Raw genomic sequence first — 14,276 nt, 5'->3', positions numbered from 1 at the left:
ATATGTGGAAGATTGTGGTTTTATTATGTTTGCAGATAATTAAACCATCAATAATTATTTTCCCTACAAATTATAATCCTTTGATTAAGTTAGACACAAGACACGATCTGCGGTTGACAAAATCAAACAAACAAAACGTTCAGATATGATGACTCGGCAACATCAGTCTGAATTCTGCAGCAGTCAGAGGTCCTTTACAGCATCGCCAGGCTCAGCCACTGTGGATGAAAACGCAGGCTAAAGTTACTCTGTGGTCTATCATCCATCCAGCCATCCACCCATCCATCCAGCCTTACCTCATTAAAACCCAGCTCTATTTGACCATTCCCATCCTTGTCCAGGGTCTTGAAGATGTCTGTTGTAAATTGAAACACACATTTGAACCTTACAAAATGTCTGCATGACGGTGGGATTAAAATGTAGGTCATGAGGACAAAAACTCACTGAAGAGTGACTCCAAGCGAATCAGGCTGCCCACAAAGTTGTCAAAGTCAATGGTGAGGCTTGGCTCACTGTAGCGGGCCACGATTATCTGATGCAGGGGGTTGTTGAGCAGGAAACCTGCCAAAATGTAACAAGAAGAACTGAGGAAAAAGAGCACACCACGTAGAAAAACACACAGGCCAAGAAATTCACACACCTGATTGCTTTAGCTAAATGTTTGTTTGCTCAAATCTCAGCGGTCTCCTCTCAGTGACAAGAGGGACAAGTGTATAATTCGTGAAATGAACTTCTCACCAGCAGCCTCAACAGCAGTCCGCATCTCAGAGGCACTCATGCAGCCACTTCGGTCAACGTCTCTTTCCTTGTACAGTTTCTACGGAGAGCCCAACAGGTTAACGTGCCATCACCAGTCCACCAATCAACTGTGTTTCATGTGCCATGTTCAGGCCAATAAAACAAATAAAGTACACACCAGGAACTTCTCAATCTTTGTCCACAGGATCTTAAATTCTACCAGTCCCAGCTTGCCACTTCCATCTTTCTTTTAAGAGAACGTCAAGGAAAATTGCATGCCAAACAGATGAAGCTGTATCCGTAAGAACTGTAACATACTAATAGAGAATATTGCTAGATAGTGAGGATTGAGAGGATTTCTTTAGCCTTAAAGAATAGTTTGACTTTTTGCCTTCCAAAATTAATACCACTATCATGTCGCTAAATATAAAGCTATATATATATCAAGCAAACAGTTAGCCTTGCTTAGTATGGATATTTAAGACAGCTCGCCTACCACTGTCCAAAAGTGAAAGACTTTGTCTCCCAGCCCTTCTGAAGCTCACTAACACATTACATTTTGTTTGTGGGGTCAATATGAAAACATAAAAAAAAAAGAAGGGTGAAAACAATTTGTTCAGGGTTTAAAAGGGTTCATAAGGTATTATATCAGATGCACTGAGTTTGTGGAGTGTCAACTGTGCTACCCCTTGTTTTTGTTACTTGTCTAACCAATGATTCTTTGTGTCTCTCTGTGCGTCTTTCTGTCTCTTTCTTTGTCCAGTCCCCGTCACCCTCTATTCTCATTTTGTCTCCATTTGTGTCCTTACCTGTGTCCACCCACCAGAGGTCCCCAGTCTGTTCCTCCTTCCTGCCACGCCCACCCCACCCCACCCCACCTCACCTCACCTGTTCCCTGTTTCCAATCTTCTCCAGCTGAAGCCTCTCCCTAGTCAGCCACACCACCTACTTCTACTCCTCCTTAGTCGCTGCTTCTTCGCTGGATGTGGAGTCTGAACACAGTCAGCATCATATCAAGCTTTGACCTGTCTTTTGTTTCTCGCATTTTGAACGCTGCATTTACCCCTCCTGTGTTTTCCTCAGAGACTGGATTTTGTTTGCACCCCCTCATATGCAAGGCAGATTTTTTTTTTTTGTCGCCTATATCCTCGAGTCTCTGTCGTGAATGTGTCCTGACGACTGCGAATTGGAACAGTCCTGTTCAGTCATTATTTTGTTCATATTAAATTAGTGAGCTTCAAGTGCTTTTCAGTGAGTTTTAAGCAGAGCCGAGTCAGCTGTTTCCTTCTTTTGAAACTTTAGGTTAAGCTGTAGCCAATATTTCAAGGACAGACATGAGAGCAACCTCTAACTTTCAACAAGAAATCAAATATACATAGCGTATGTCCCAGATGGGACACAATATTTCACTATTTGTCAGATAACCAGATGTTAAGATGGTTTGGTGGATGTTTCCCGACACGACTTCGCGCTCGGTAGAAGGATACATCCAGCAGATTGATCATGTTGCGGCAAGTTGTCAGACTAAATCCTCCGGTTTTGATGTCATCTCCTGAAAATAATAAAACGGGTAATTTACTGTGCCGGATTCACATACTGAACTTTCACTGAAAGAGAAGAAAGGAAAGAATTTCTCTTACGCTTCGCCACCACTCTGTTGAGGATTCGCTGAAGCTCAAAGGCAGAAATCTCCACATCCTAAGAAGCGTATGACACAGACACTTTGTAAGACCTAAGAACAATGATGGGAGACCATAACAAGTCATTAGCTTACTCACGTGTCCAGCAAGCTGTCCAAACAGTCTCTTGAATCTGTCCGAAATGTCCTCCTCATCAATATCGATCTAAAGGCGAAAAACATTACCATTTTGTAAAAAATAATAATATCGAGATCACAACAAGCACATCAAGGAATTTGATTTTACCTGCTCAACATGGCAGTCGATGGGATCATCAATTTCTCTGAAAAGCAGCGAGAAGTCATGTTCTTCAGTCATTTAAAATTCTATGGTGTAATAGTAAATGTGTCTTTATAAAATTGCATGTATTAATGATAGGAACATACTGGAAATCTGCTTGTTTCTCAGAGAACACCCTCACATAAAAGTCTCCGTTCTTGTTGGGCTCGAAGGTGGAGGGGATGATTAGATATTCTCCAGGAGGAAGACAGAAGTGGTTGCACACTTCTCGCAGGTTGATGAAGGTCTCGGATCGCGCAGCTGAACAGCTGTACTGGAAGAAGTTTTTCTTCAGGTGCACTTGCCTTTTGCCAGAGTACTGCAAAAGGACACACATGCAATATGGTCACATGAGGACGCCCTATACCTTCTCTCTGACATCTGAAGGTACTTATAGAGTTGTTGGACTTGAACATGTAACATCTGCTTTGATTACTCATTCAAAATGAATGCTCCCAGCAGCGTCTTTGTCTTACATACCTCCTCAGGCAGCTAAAAAAAAAAGACAAAAGCAAAGCAAATGTATGAATAGGATGAAAATGTTACATATCAAATGTCTTCTCTTTCAGTCTAGCTCCTTACCTCATAGATGGCAAAGCCGATGGTCTCCATGTCCTCCCCCATTTTCCTCATACGGCGCCTGTTCTTCTGCATTAAGCCCACAATGAAGGTGCAGCCCTCCTCACCATCATCGGGGTCATCATCCACCTCGTCCAGCTTTATAACAAACTGAGGATTCATCCAGAAGGTATCTTGGAAAGGACGCAAGGGTTAACATTATTATAGCAGCCAGGCCTAAATATCTGTTTACAACACAAAGAATAGGTGCTGCCTTCAAATTTGCAGGTAAAACTGGTCTTACTTGGATAGTTTCGGCAACCTCCAGCTGACACGCCCCTTCTCCAGGTGTCCTCAAACTCAGACTCGGCCCACTTCTTAAACTCGTCTCCTGTGAGAGCATCTGGGGTGAGGTTGCAGATCTCAAGGCGGGAATACTGGCGCAGGAAGTCTGAAAATGACATCCTGTTGGAAAAGAAGTGGAGGTAAAGGGAAAAACAATGACATCTTTACCTTTTCTAAACTCTCACTCGAGTCTGTAGAACTCCTTATTGTAATGGTGGTGAGTTTGCTCTTTATAACATGATTTTAAAAAGGCTATAGTTTGATAATTTTCCAGTTTTCCTGCTGCATTGTTGCAAGGTCTAGATAATGCACCAGGGTTCTTCAAAAATTATACAAACGCATTAATAGTATACTCAAAAGCAATAATTGGTGGGCATTCACAAGGCTTTATTTGATTAGACTACATTGCACATGTGCTGTTTTTTTTATGTGTTTGGTAAATAAAAGTGGTTTTAGTAAGATTTACCAGAACTCCCCATCCTCAGAGCGGTTGGTCAACCTCTTCCGGTCATCACCACTCACATATCTCCATTCAGAAGAACTAGAAAAATGAAACGTGGAGAGGATGACCTACAGGAGTACACTTAGCTCAGTCAGGAATGGTTATTAGAGCCACAGGGAAATGTCATTTGTGCCTCCACACGCTGCAACCACAAAAATTCACTTTAGGGTTAGGGTTAGCCAGAGTCTGTGTAATAACTTTTTAACAACAGGATTTACCAGCCTTTCAACAAGGTGTGTATGTCTTTGTGTGTGTGTGTGTTACATGCATGACAGAAACACATACGCCTATACTTAATAACCTTGTCCAGCCAGAGGACACAGTTGTTTCAGTGTGTTGTTTCCTATGAACAACACAAGAGGTATAATGGGAGGTAACTACGAAAACCGGTTTATAAGAAGCAGGTGGAAGCAGTTAAGATAGAAATGAATTTAAAACTATGTTGGTAATAAGATCATACTATTTAACAGTCAGAGGTCATTTTGTTATTACTGAGTCTTTACAGTCTGCAGACTGGTTTTTAAAAACCTCTTCTTTATAAATTTAGCCACAAGATGACTTGCCAAAAGAACAGGGTCTTCTGCACAGGTCCTTTTAGCTGAATGCTAATGTCCCGCTGCTCATGTGCTCATAAAGTCGATGTTAAAACCATAGAGCAAAACTTTTTATTATATAAATCCAACGTCCGTTACATTCAACCCCTTACCAAATGAGTTCACACAATACTGGATTAAACCCATCACCGCCAGATAAATCTCTCTATTTCACAGTAAACAACGTTTTTTATTCCGGTGTCTTTCCAGCCAACCTGCAGCTGGTGCTAGAGCAAAATTCAGGACATCACCAAAGTTGCTACGATACATCATCTGGGGACCGTGAATTGGAGCTCAGGGGAATCCATTCAACGGCCATTTCATTCTGGACCAAAGTGATGGACCAACCAATTGACAAACACAGGACTAGCTGCCAGTGATGACTAATTAAAGTTGAGGTTGGCTGCCCTTACAACTCACTTGTCACTCCAGGCTCCATTCCACTCCACCTGACCCCATGGATTTCTAATCCTGATCAGCTTCACCATGTCTCCTCTGTGCTCCACCTGACACAGAATAAGATCAGAAATTGACATCTGAATTACAGTGTACAACATGTTTATGTCCCTGGATGGCCTGTGTGGTATGTAGGCCTCGTATGTATAGTAGACATATACACCACATCCTTACCTGCTCCGCTCCAGTCAAAGAGTAAGCATGGCCCTTCACCAGCTTGCGATATGTGACTGCTTCTGAGTCGGCTGAACTGGTGATCTGGGATTTGGGGGGGGGGGGGAATTTTGTGAGATAAAGCTATCACATACCACAAGAACAACAACCATGCTACATTACAGAGAAACAAGAAGCTCAAACAAACATCAATGGAGCATCCCAGAAGGGAGCCTCTGCTCAAGGCCTTCCTGATGATTTTGAAGAGATGAGGGTCCGGCTTGTTAAGGTCATGCCTCTCAGCAATGCCTCCAGTGAAGTCCTCAAAACCCTCAGTGGTGCTGCCCCCAGAAAGAGCCTCGTAGCATCCATTTAGCCTGAAGGGAATTAATGAAGGATGAGACCAAAAAACAAGATACTTGTTCAAAGGTATCCAGATGTTTCAGCCATCCATACTTAGCGTAGGCTTTCTCCAGCAAGGCGCTCCAAAACTCTGAGCCCTCCGCTGAGTGAACAAACAGCAGCTTTCCATCTCTGGTGGGTAAACGGTCATCAACCACCACATCCACCCACTCACCAAACTGCCAGAACTGAGAACCAGAAAGATGAAACAAGTAAAGTCAAACCGGTTTGTGAAATTATAGCTCTAAATGAGCCAAAGACATAAACAGGCTTTAAGTGAGGCAGTGTGTCAGTGTTGTACCTCAAAGTGAAAGATGCCTGTATAGTTCTTCTCAAAGCTTTGGTCGTGGGGCACAACGCGAGTCAAAACCTGTTTGTTGAGAGTCAAGGAGGCGATCGCTGCCAGGAGCCAGCAGTCACCTGAGCACAAGTCACCAGTGTAAAATAAAGGGGACGCCTGTGTAAAATCTCATTTAACACCCAGAAAATTTCAGGTTGTCACACGTTAGTTTCATTTTGTCATGACACATCTCCAAAACATATAAGTTATGTAGTTTGTTTGCACATAAAACTTGTTGCTGCAAAAACATCTGAGTCTGAATTTGAATTCCTTCAGTGTACTTGCTGTAGATGGAGGAGGCTAAAGGAGTTGTTGTGAGATGTTTTGTGACAGCTAATGTCAGTACACAGGAATTAACTTGCAGTTATGAAGATAAGGTGTTATTTCAATGGAGTAAAGATACCAAAACACAAGCATAAGAGTTTTCAGAGGTTAAACACAAAGTGTAGAGCGACATCAGTGTGTGTGTGTGTGTGTGTATGTGTGTGCGTGTGTGTGCGTGTGTGTGAGCGTGTGCGTGTGAGCGCGTGTGCGCGTGTGTGCGTGTGTATGTGTGTGCGTGTGTGTGTGTGTGCGTGTGTGTGCGTGTGTGCGTGTGTGTGTGTGTGTGACTCACCAAGTGCTCCCTGACAAATATCGGTCCTGCTAGCATTTTCAACTATGAATTGTGGATTGGAGCACAATTCCTGAAAAAATAAAAGATAACATTTTAAAAGATTAGGACTTCAGTCAAATTGTAATCCATCTTCTCATGAGCACTTTTTAAAAAAAAAATTTGCCACAAAATATATTCTCACTTAGATGATTTTGCATTGCTGGATATAAAAAGTGTTCATATATACAGAATAAAATACTGCATAAAATGTTGCTGCAGTTCAAAATTTGTTTCTGTTTCTCTCAGAAGAGAAGATTTTGGTTGATGAAACCTGAAGAATTTGGTATGTGGATAAACTGCATTGCCAAACAGCAGCAGCAACTATAATTTAAAAGTGTGCAGCCTTCTGAGTTACTTGTAACATGGAAATGTACAACAAAATAAAACAAACAGTGCTTCCACAAACTTTACCTCAAAAGAATGCACATATGCACTCCTTTTTATCTGTGATTGCCAGTTTAAAAATAGCTTTAAATTTCAGAGTTGTACTTTTCCAGCATATAGACTAACTGCAACCAACTTGTACTTTCAGCTGCTGTTCCTGTCTCCCTGCTGCACTCACCGTAGGTCTCCTCCAGGTGATGCCACGGACTTTGTGGGAGTTTGGCCCCAGTTCATCAAAGCCTAAGGATGAGGGCAGAGCTTCAAAGTAGTCGTCCTCAAACAGCTGTCCTCTCTCCAGACAGCTTCTCCTCAGTGCCTCGAAGTCCTGGTTCAGGTATTTCACTGCGTGCGAGTTGGTTCCAATCCCTTTTGCTTTCTCTCGGTTGTGCTGAAGCCTAGCTGCAATGCCTGACATTTTGGTAAATCGTAAGATACTCTCTCTGTCTACGTGTGTCTCCCACTATGGATGTGGGGTTAAACAGTGTCTGTGTTTTCTGTGCAGCTCAGCTATCGCCACACCCTTATTAATTGTTCATGGTTGACAGCTTGTTCCGGCTTTACCTGTTTCATCCAGCTCAGCACCACAGACACTGGAACTGCATTAATAATTTCTTACCAACAACCATAAACAAAAAATAAGGCACAGACTACCTCACTGATATATCCCACTGACTGTTTAAACCATTTGATTTTTGAGATCTGTGCAAGATTTTTCAAAGACAAAAGTCTAGAGGCCATAGTTTCTTAATTTCTTTATTTTTTTCTTTCATTTGACAGAAGTTGCAAAAGCTAAAGAGCAAAAACACCAACTAAGAAGATGAATACGCTAAATTTTCCCTGCAGCACAAAATGTGTATGTCCAAAAAATAGGAAACATATATATTATTACATATACAATATATTTTTTCCATTTATATGTTCAGACATCTTTAAGCATTTGGAATATTTGCTTGTGTTGTCGTCAGAGCTAATGGATCGCCAGGCACAGCCACTGTAAGAGGAAACAAAGTTATAGAACTAGCTGTCGAAATTAGGAGGGGCAGACAAACCAGCAGTTTTTATTTTCTCACGCACCTGCTGCAAGTCCAGCTCAATCTTCCCTGAGCCACTTCTCTCCAGGGCCTTAAACATTTCTGGTTGAGAAAGGAAAGACACTGGAAATGTAAACATGCCACAGCTCTTTAAAAAGAGAGATACGATATATATTAGAGTGATTTTGTTGCATTTGCTGACACTTACTGAAGAGCATTTCCAGTTTGATGAGACAGCCTACAAAACTGTCAAAGTCAATGGCACACTGAGCATCAGCGTAGCGAATGACAATGGCCTGCAGCACAGGACTGTTGATATGGAAACCTGTGGGCAAAAAAATAACCGTCTCTTGTCGACATTTCTTGTTAGCTTGTGTGGGTTAGTTTTATGGTTGAGGGTTGTTACTGATCCTGGGAGAGTATAGTTTTTAAAAAAGGGTGTCAGATAGAATTATTTTACATTGCCTCGCCCATGCACGTTTTGTTCTCGTGGCAAAAGATACATGCATGCAGGGCGGGAGTCCTCTAACTGGCTTATCTACTCTGTCAGTGACATCCCTCTCATGTCACACACACACACTGGCACACATACACACCATCAACTGTGCCAATATGCCGTTACTTGGTCCTGTGGGTTTCACTAATCAGACATAAATCCAAAGAAATGAGCAGCATATAAGTAAAGTAAAAGTACTATGTTAACTTTCTAATTGCCTATTTCTTATATGTCTCTCAAAGCTTAATACAAAGTTACTACAACTGTAGCGGCAAAATCAGTTCAAATATCACTAATCTAAATAGTTAATATATTTATTCTTATATCATGCCAAACGTATTCCATTTGAAGCAGTCCTGTTTAATAAAGTCAGAACATTTTGCTAATGGACAAAAGCAGGAGAGGTTTGTTTTACAGTGAAACACATCAGAAGGTTTTAAACATGTAAAAGATGAACCTGCCACAGTTCAAAACCGTTTCTTTCCGTGTTAAAGAATTTAATGTGGATATTTGGTTGATTTAAGTGTATAAGACTGCTCACGTGCTCATATTTGTTACCTGCTTTGGTGGCGGCACCTCTCATTTCATGGGAGCTCATAGTGCCAGAGTTGTCTGTGTCATGAGTCATGAAGATCTCCTATATGACCCACACAAGCACGTGCTGCGTTAACATTGACAGCCAGGTATTCCAGTAGGACCAACATTTATTTGAAACCACATAAAAAACATCTTACGCGATATTTCTGGATTTTGCTCCACAGCAAGTGAAATTCCATCAATCCCAGCTTGGCACTTTCATCTTTCTGTTGAATGTTAAGGTTTATAAAAGAGCTCACCAGGTGAATTATGACATCAGCAGATTTGAGGCACTAGTGACCGCTGTAGTAAAAAGCTGTGTTTTACATTTGTTTATATTTAAAAGAGGATACGTCTAGCAGACTGATTATGAGGCGACCTGTCTCAATGCTGAATCCATCCGTCTTGATGTCAGACTCTGCAAGAAAATGACAATTCATGGCCAACTCTTATGTCAATGAAAACAAAGATGCTATGCGTAAATAATCAAACTTTTTTTTGTACTTACGGTGAGAAACAACGTTGTTCAAAATTCGAACCAGTTCAAAGACCGATACCTCACTGTCCTGTTTGAAAAGTGTTTGTTATTACCTGAACTTTTTAGTTCTGAATTCAGTTCAGATGTAATCAAATGGGTTTTTACTGACTGTTTTCATATTCCTTAACCTACATTTCCAGCGATCTGCTTGAAGAGCTGCTTGAAATGAGGATCCACATCACTCTCAGATACCTTCTCCTGTAAGAGAAAGACGCATAGAAGTCAAAATGTAATCAAATAAAAACACTGGCATTTGAAATATCGGAGAATGTTGAATTCAACATATAATATGGAAGTGTCTCAGGACTAAGGTGGAAAGAAAAAAAAAGGCTGTTTCGCAATAATGCCTGCACACAAATAAGCTCATTATTCTGGTGACTTTCTTACCTCCTCTATCTGAGCATCAATGTCCTCCTTCAGTTGACTAAAAACATAGAAATGCACAGAATGAGCACACTCTGTAGTCTTGCATGAGAATAACATGTGTAGTAAATTACATTCTGTATATATTCCATATATATTCCAAATAAGGAGCTGTCTCTAGAGCGTTGTCCACTAGATGGCTGTATGAACTAAAGCTGTGTGTGCCATTTATTAAAGTGTTGCAGATACCTGGTTGCAGCCTGTTTCTCTGAGAACACCCTGAGAACGAAGCTGCCGTTTTTGTGAGGCTGAAAGGTTGAGGGAACTATGGCATATTCTCCTGGAGGAAGCTTGAAGCGGTCACACACCTCACGTGTGTTAATGAAAGTGTTGCTCATGGCCACAGGACTCTGACGCAGCAGCACATCAGGACCGAGGTGAATGTTGCTGCGCCCTTTGTACTGAAGGTTAAAAGGAGAGAAGAGTTTTGTTACTGGAGTGTCGGCCAAAAGTAATGTGATATGTATTTCAAATTTCAGTTTTAAGTAACAAAAATGGCAAAAACAGGACTTACCTCATCTGGGACCTATAAAAAGAAAACAAATTTGGTTTTAGTAATTATTTATATTAATTATTGTTCTTCTTTTTTTTTTTTTAAGACAGTTTTTTTCATATGAAACACCAAATGATTCTGAGACACCTTATAAATGGCGAAGCCAATGGTCTCAAGGTTGCGTTGAAGTCTCATCTGACGTCGACCATCCTTTTGCATCAGCCCCACCAGGAAGGTGCATCCATCCTCTCCATCCAGAGGATCATCATCCACATCCTCCAGACGCACCACAAACTGAGGGTTGGATGAGAACGTAGCTGGAACATGCAATAAGTGTAATCTTTTATTTTAGGTACCGCAACGGGACTCCTTGCTCAGACCTACAGGACTGTTGTAGTCTTTTTCTTACCGGAGTGATTGCGGCAGCCGCCCGCAGTGGAGCCGACCCTCCACATCCCTTCAAACTGGTAGTTGTTCCAGTGGCCCACGTCATCGGTCATGAGCGTGTCTGGGGTCAAGTTGCAGATCTCCAGCTTGGAGAACTGCTTGATGAAGTCTGTATAGGACATCCTGAGGAGAAGAACAAATTTCTCACTAAGGAAAATATTCAGTTAATTTTTTTCAGCACGTCTTTGTCTTATCAGTTGCGGTGATGTAGGAGCTTAGAAGGAACAATTTACATCATAACTTCAACGAAATATGTAGCATTTTATAACTAAAAGGACCCTTAGAGATGGAGAGCTCCACCCAGGCCAATGGTCTACAGTAGTCCGAAGGCCTATGATATGCAAATCTATAACCAAAACCATTTCAATATGTCTGGATATATTTACATTTGTGGAGATGTAATCGTTCCAGCTGTTCCGTATAAAACCTTGCAATTTTAGTAAGCCAGAGGATTACTGTTTCCTGTAAATGTGGACTAATATGAAGTCATCATATTTCTCAAATATTTTGTCACTATTGAGCTTTCCTGCCATCTACTGGTTTTTAACATGTATGGCACTTAGTAGGCCAAATGTCCTATCGCACAAGGATAATGAAAGATAATTCATGGATCCAACCCATTATTCGGATCTGCTCCAATATTTAACGTGTTCTTCCTTGGCCCATGCTACACTGTTCCCCTTGTTTCATAAAAATAAGGCCAGTAGTATTTCTGTAATCCTTCTGAAGGACAGACAGACAAACCCCACCAAAAAGATAATCCCCTTGGCAGAGACCAATATAAAAGTACAGTACATATAAAATATACAGTAAATGAAAAGTAATAAACTGTAGATTTACCAGAACTCTCCATCTTCAGCCACATGGTTCAGCTTTGATTTCTCATCTTCACTGACGTAGTTCCATTCACTGGATCTGTTTTGGACAAACAGTCAGGTTTTTTGAAAAGTCCTGAATATTATTACCTGACAGGGGATGATGGCTTATGGAGACAGAATATGAAATTTACCCATCGCTCCAAGACCCCGTCCACTCCACCTGACCCCATGGGTTCCTGATACGGACCAGCTGAACTAGCATGCCATGGAAATTAACCTAGAAGAGAAAGCAAGAGTTTGCAATATAATGTAATTTGCATGCATTATGTTAAAAAAAAAAAAAAAAAAAACATTAATACGTGTTGACAGTTTAGATGAATCTTTCACCTCTCCTGCACCAGTAACTGAGTATGCGTGTCCTTTCACAAGTTTTAGAGCTGTAACTGCCTCTGACTCATAGGAACTCGTGATCTGAAAGCACCAAGAATTAACATTTCAATCAGATCCCGTCATTATATTATAATAGATGAGTTTGTTTGCAAATTTAGAAGAAAATCAGTATAAAAATAAGACTTGCATCAATAGAGCAACCCAGCAGTGAACCCAGGCCGAGGGCTCTCTGAATGATTTGAAAGAGCTTCGGTGGAGCCTTGTTCAAGGTGTATATTTCTGCGATTCCTCCAGTGAAGTCCTCAAAACCCTCAATCGTGTTTCCTCCGGAAAGGGCCTCATAGCAGCCAGTCACCCTGCCAGACACAGAGGGATGTAAATATATACACTATTGCACATTTGCATTTCTTTTTAATGAAGAAAAAGACGTGAGAGGAAAAATCCATACTTAGCATAGGCCTTCTCCAGCAAGGCGCTCCAAAACTCTGAGCCCTCCGCTGAGTGGACAAACAGCAGCTTTCCATCTCTGGTGGGTAAACGGTCATCAACCACCACATCCACCCACTCACCAAACTGCCAGAACTGAGTAGAAAACACCATCATCAGTAAACACAGCATTTAATACTCCATGAACTGCAATAATTCAGCTGTCCTTCAATGTGATTCACCAGCTGCGGTGAAATTAGCTGCAGCTTGCTGGATTTGTCTTTTTTGTATGAAACTAATAGTGATGGAGGGTCTGGTGAAAGCTGCTAATACTTGCCATTTCACATGGAAAGCACTGATCAGGTTTGTAGGAGAACAAGTATGTTTTAGCTGTGTTGAATGAAGTGACTGAAATGGACTAGAACATACAAATAAAACTTGTCTGGAAATTGTTGAATGAGGTTTAACAGTTACAGATATAAAGTTGATATTTTGACTGATTGTGCTGCTACAGGGATCATTTTATAGGCTCCCAAATATGCACTTGAGTATTTTGGAGTACCAGCATGCAATCACAGAAAGAAAAAATGCTCAGTAAGTCAGTGTTGGTGGTCTGATGAGAAAGGCCTTGGCCTGACCTGAAAGTGAAATATCCCGGCATAACGTTCGGTGAAACTCTGTCCATGGGGCACCACACGAGACAGGATCCGCTGGTCTAGAGTCAGAGAGGCTATGGCAGCCATAAGCCAGCAGTCACCTGCACAGTGAGGGCAGCCACATGACTACATGACTAAGATTGGGTAAGTATGTGGTTTTCACCACATTGCAACAGCGATGTACCAACAAATCTTTTCCTTTTTAGTTTCCTGCTAAGAATTGAATTATCCCCATCATTCATACATCCTCTTAACCCACACTTACCCAGAGCTCCTTGACAAATGTCCGTCCTTGTGGCTCCATCATCGACAAACTTTGGGTTGGAACACAGCTCCTATAAGGAATGCAAAAAGTTGAACACAGTTTTGAGAATTTTTCATTGATCGTAGCTATAATTTGTTCCCTGGAAGAAATCCTGTGGGTGTTAAACAAACTTTATTCTGTTTCTTTTTGCTTCTGCTTCTTACCGTTGGCCTCATCCAAACAATGTCCCTGGTCTTGGGTGAGTATGGTCCCAGCTCATTGTAGCCCAATGATTTGCGCTCAGCTGGAAAGCAGTTGTCCTCAAACAGGCGTCTGCTCTCCAGACACTGCTGCTGCAGTTCCTCATAATCCTGCTTGGAGAACTTTACTGCCTGTTTGTTGGTTCCAATGCCTTGTTCCTTTTGCTGCTGGTGGGCCAGTCGATCTGCCGTGGATGTCATCCTCACTGCTAAGTTGTACAGTATGTAGAGTGCCTGGATGGTGGGACTGGATTTCTCTCTTTGTATGCTGGGTTAACTTGTGAAGCTGATCTTCCTACCGCAATGCAGGTGTGCCTTTGTCTCAGTCTCCTTTATAGCTGCTACTGGTGATGGGAAGACTGGGTCGGATGACAGACAGGGAGCGGCCTCCCTG

General features: G+C 41.6%; 2 protein-coding genes across 2 annotated transcripts; both read right to left on the bottom strand.

Moving 5' to 3' along the window:
• On the bottom strand, positions 1 to 7,539 carry LOC138195508 (calpain-2 catalytic subunit-like). The gene is made up of 21 exons (XM_069144988.1): positions 7,263 to 7,539; positions 6,662 to 6,731; positions 6,007 to 6,125; positions 5,760 to 5,893; positions 5,512 to 5,680; positions 5,325 to 5,408; positions 5,115 to 5,200; positions 4,066 to 4,140; positions 3,559 to 3,719; positions 3,279 to 3,448; positions 3,177 to 3,188; positions 2,804 to 3,015; positions 2,664 to 2,700; positions 2,517 to 2,582; positions 2,379 to 2,436; positions 2,226 to 2,290; positions 917 to 985; positions 739 to 817; positions 445 to 561; positions 297 to 355; positions 1 to 218 (listed from the first exon to the last, which is right to left on the bottom strand). The coding sequence occupies exons 1-21, from the start codon at positions 7,497 to 7,499 to the stop codon at positions 195 to 197; spliced, it is 2,103 nt and encodes a 700-aa protein (XP_069001089.1). The 5' UTR covers positions 7,500 to 7,539; the 3' UTR covers positions 1 to 194.
• A 282-nt stretch (positions 7,540 to 7,821) lies between these two features.
• LOC138195509 (calpain-2 catalytic subunit-like) lies at positions 7,822 to 14,172 on the bottom strand. Its single transcript, XM_069144990.1, has 21 exons — positions 13,847 to 14,172; positions 13,644 to 13,713; positions 13,361 to 13,479; positions 12,745 to 12,878; positions 12,484 to 12,652; positions 12,294 to 12,377; positions 12,098 to 12,183; positions 11,929 to 12,003; positions 11,051 to 11,211; positions 10,789 to 10,958; positions 10,663 to 10,674; positions 10,338 to 10,549; positions 10,113 to 10,149; positions 9,858 to 9,923; positions 9,696 to 9,753; positions 9,541 to 9,605; positions 9,346 to 9,414; positions 9,170 to 9,248; positions 8,324 to 8,440; positions 8,159 to 8,217; positions 7,822 to 8,075 (listed from the first exon to the last, which is right to left on the bottom strand). Exons 1-21 carry the CDS (start codon positions 14,081 to 14,083, stop codon positions 8,052 to 8,054), a joined length of 2,103 nt encoding a protein of 700 aa, XP_069001091.1. The 5' UTR covers positions 14,084 to 14,172; the 3' UTR covers positions 7,822 to 8,051.
• Between the last annotated feature and the right edge of the window lie 104 nt (positions 14,173 to 14,276).

Source organism: Embiotoca jacksoni, unplaced genomic scaffold (assembly GCF_022577435.1).
Source record: "Embiotoca jacksoni isolate LCO1_2020_lvr unplaced genomic scaffold, fEmbJac1.0.p SCAF_12, whole genome shotgun sequence".
NCBI lineage: Eukaryota > Metazoa > Chordata > Actinopteri > Embiotocidae > Embiotoca > Embiotoca jacksoni.
Note: the sequence above shows the minus strand (reverse complement) of the source record. Positions and strands in the feature narration are given on the sequence as shown.

What these genes read in the sequence shown, in the direction of transcription:
- LOC138195508 (XM_069144988.1), bottom strand. Translation starts at nt 7,499, where the DNA reads ATGTCAGGCATTGCAGCTAGGCTTCAGCACAACCGAGAGAAAGCAAAA. An exon ending in TTCTGGGATGCTCCATTGAT is followed by an intron (nt 5,409 to 5,511) that starts GTTTGTTTGAGC and finishes CCCAAATCCCAG; the next exon opens with ATCACCAGTTCAGCCGACTC. An exon ending in TCGCTTGGAGTCACTCTTCA is followed by an intron (nt 356 to 444) that starts GTGAGTTTTTGT and finishes AATTTACAACAG; the next exon opens with ACATCTTCAAGACCCTGGAC.
- LOC138195509 (XM_069144990.1), bottom strand. Translation starts at nt 14,083, where the DNA reads ATGACATCCACGGCAGATCGACTGGCCCACCAGCAGCAAAAGGAACAA. An exon ending in TTGTTTGGATGAGGCCAACG is followed by an intron (nt 13,714 to 13,846) that starts GTAAGAAGCAGA and finishes CATTCCTTATAG; the next exon opens with GAGCTGTGTTCCAACCCAAA. An exon ending in CCGGGATATTTCACTTTCAG is followed by an intron (nt 12,879 to 13,360) that starts GTCAGGCCAAGG and finishes TTTTCTACTCAG; the next exon opens with TTCTGGCAGTTTGGTGAGTG.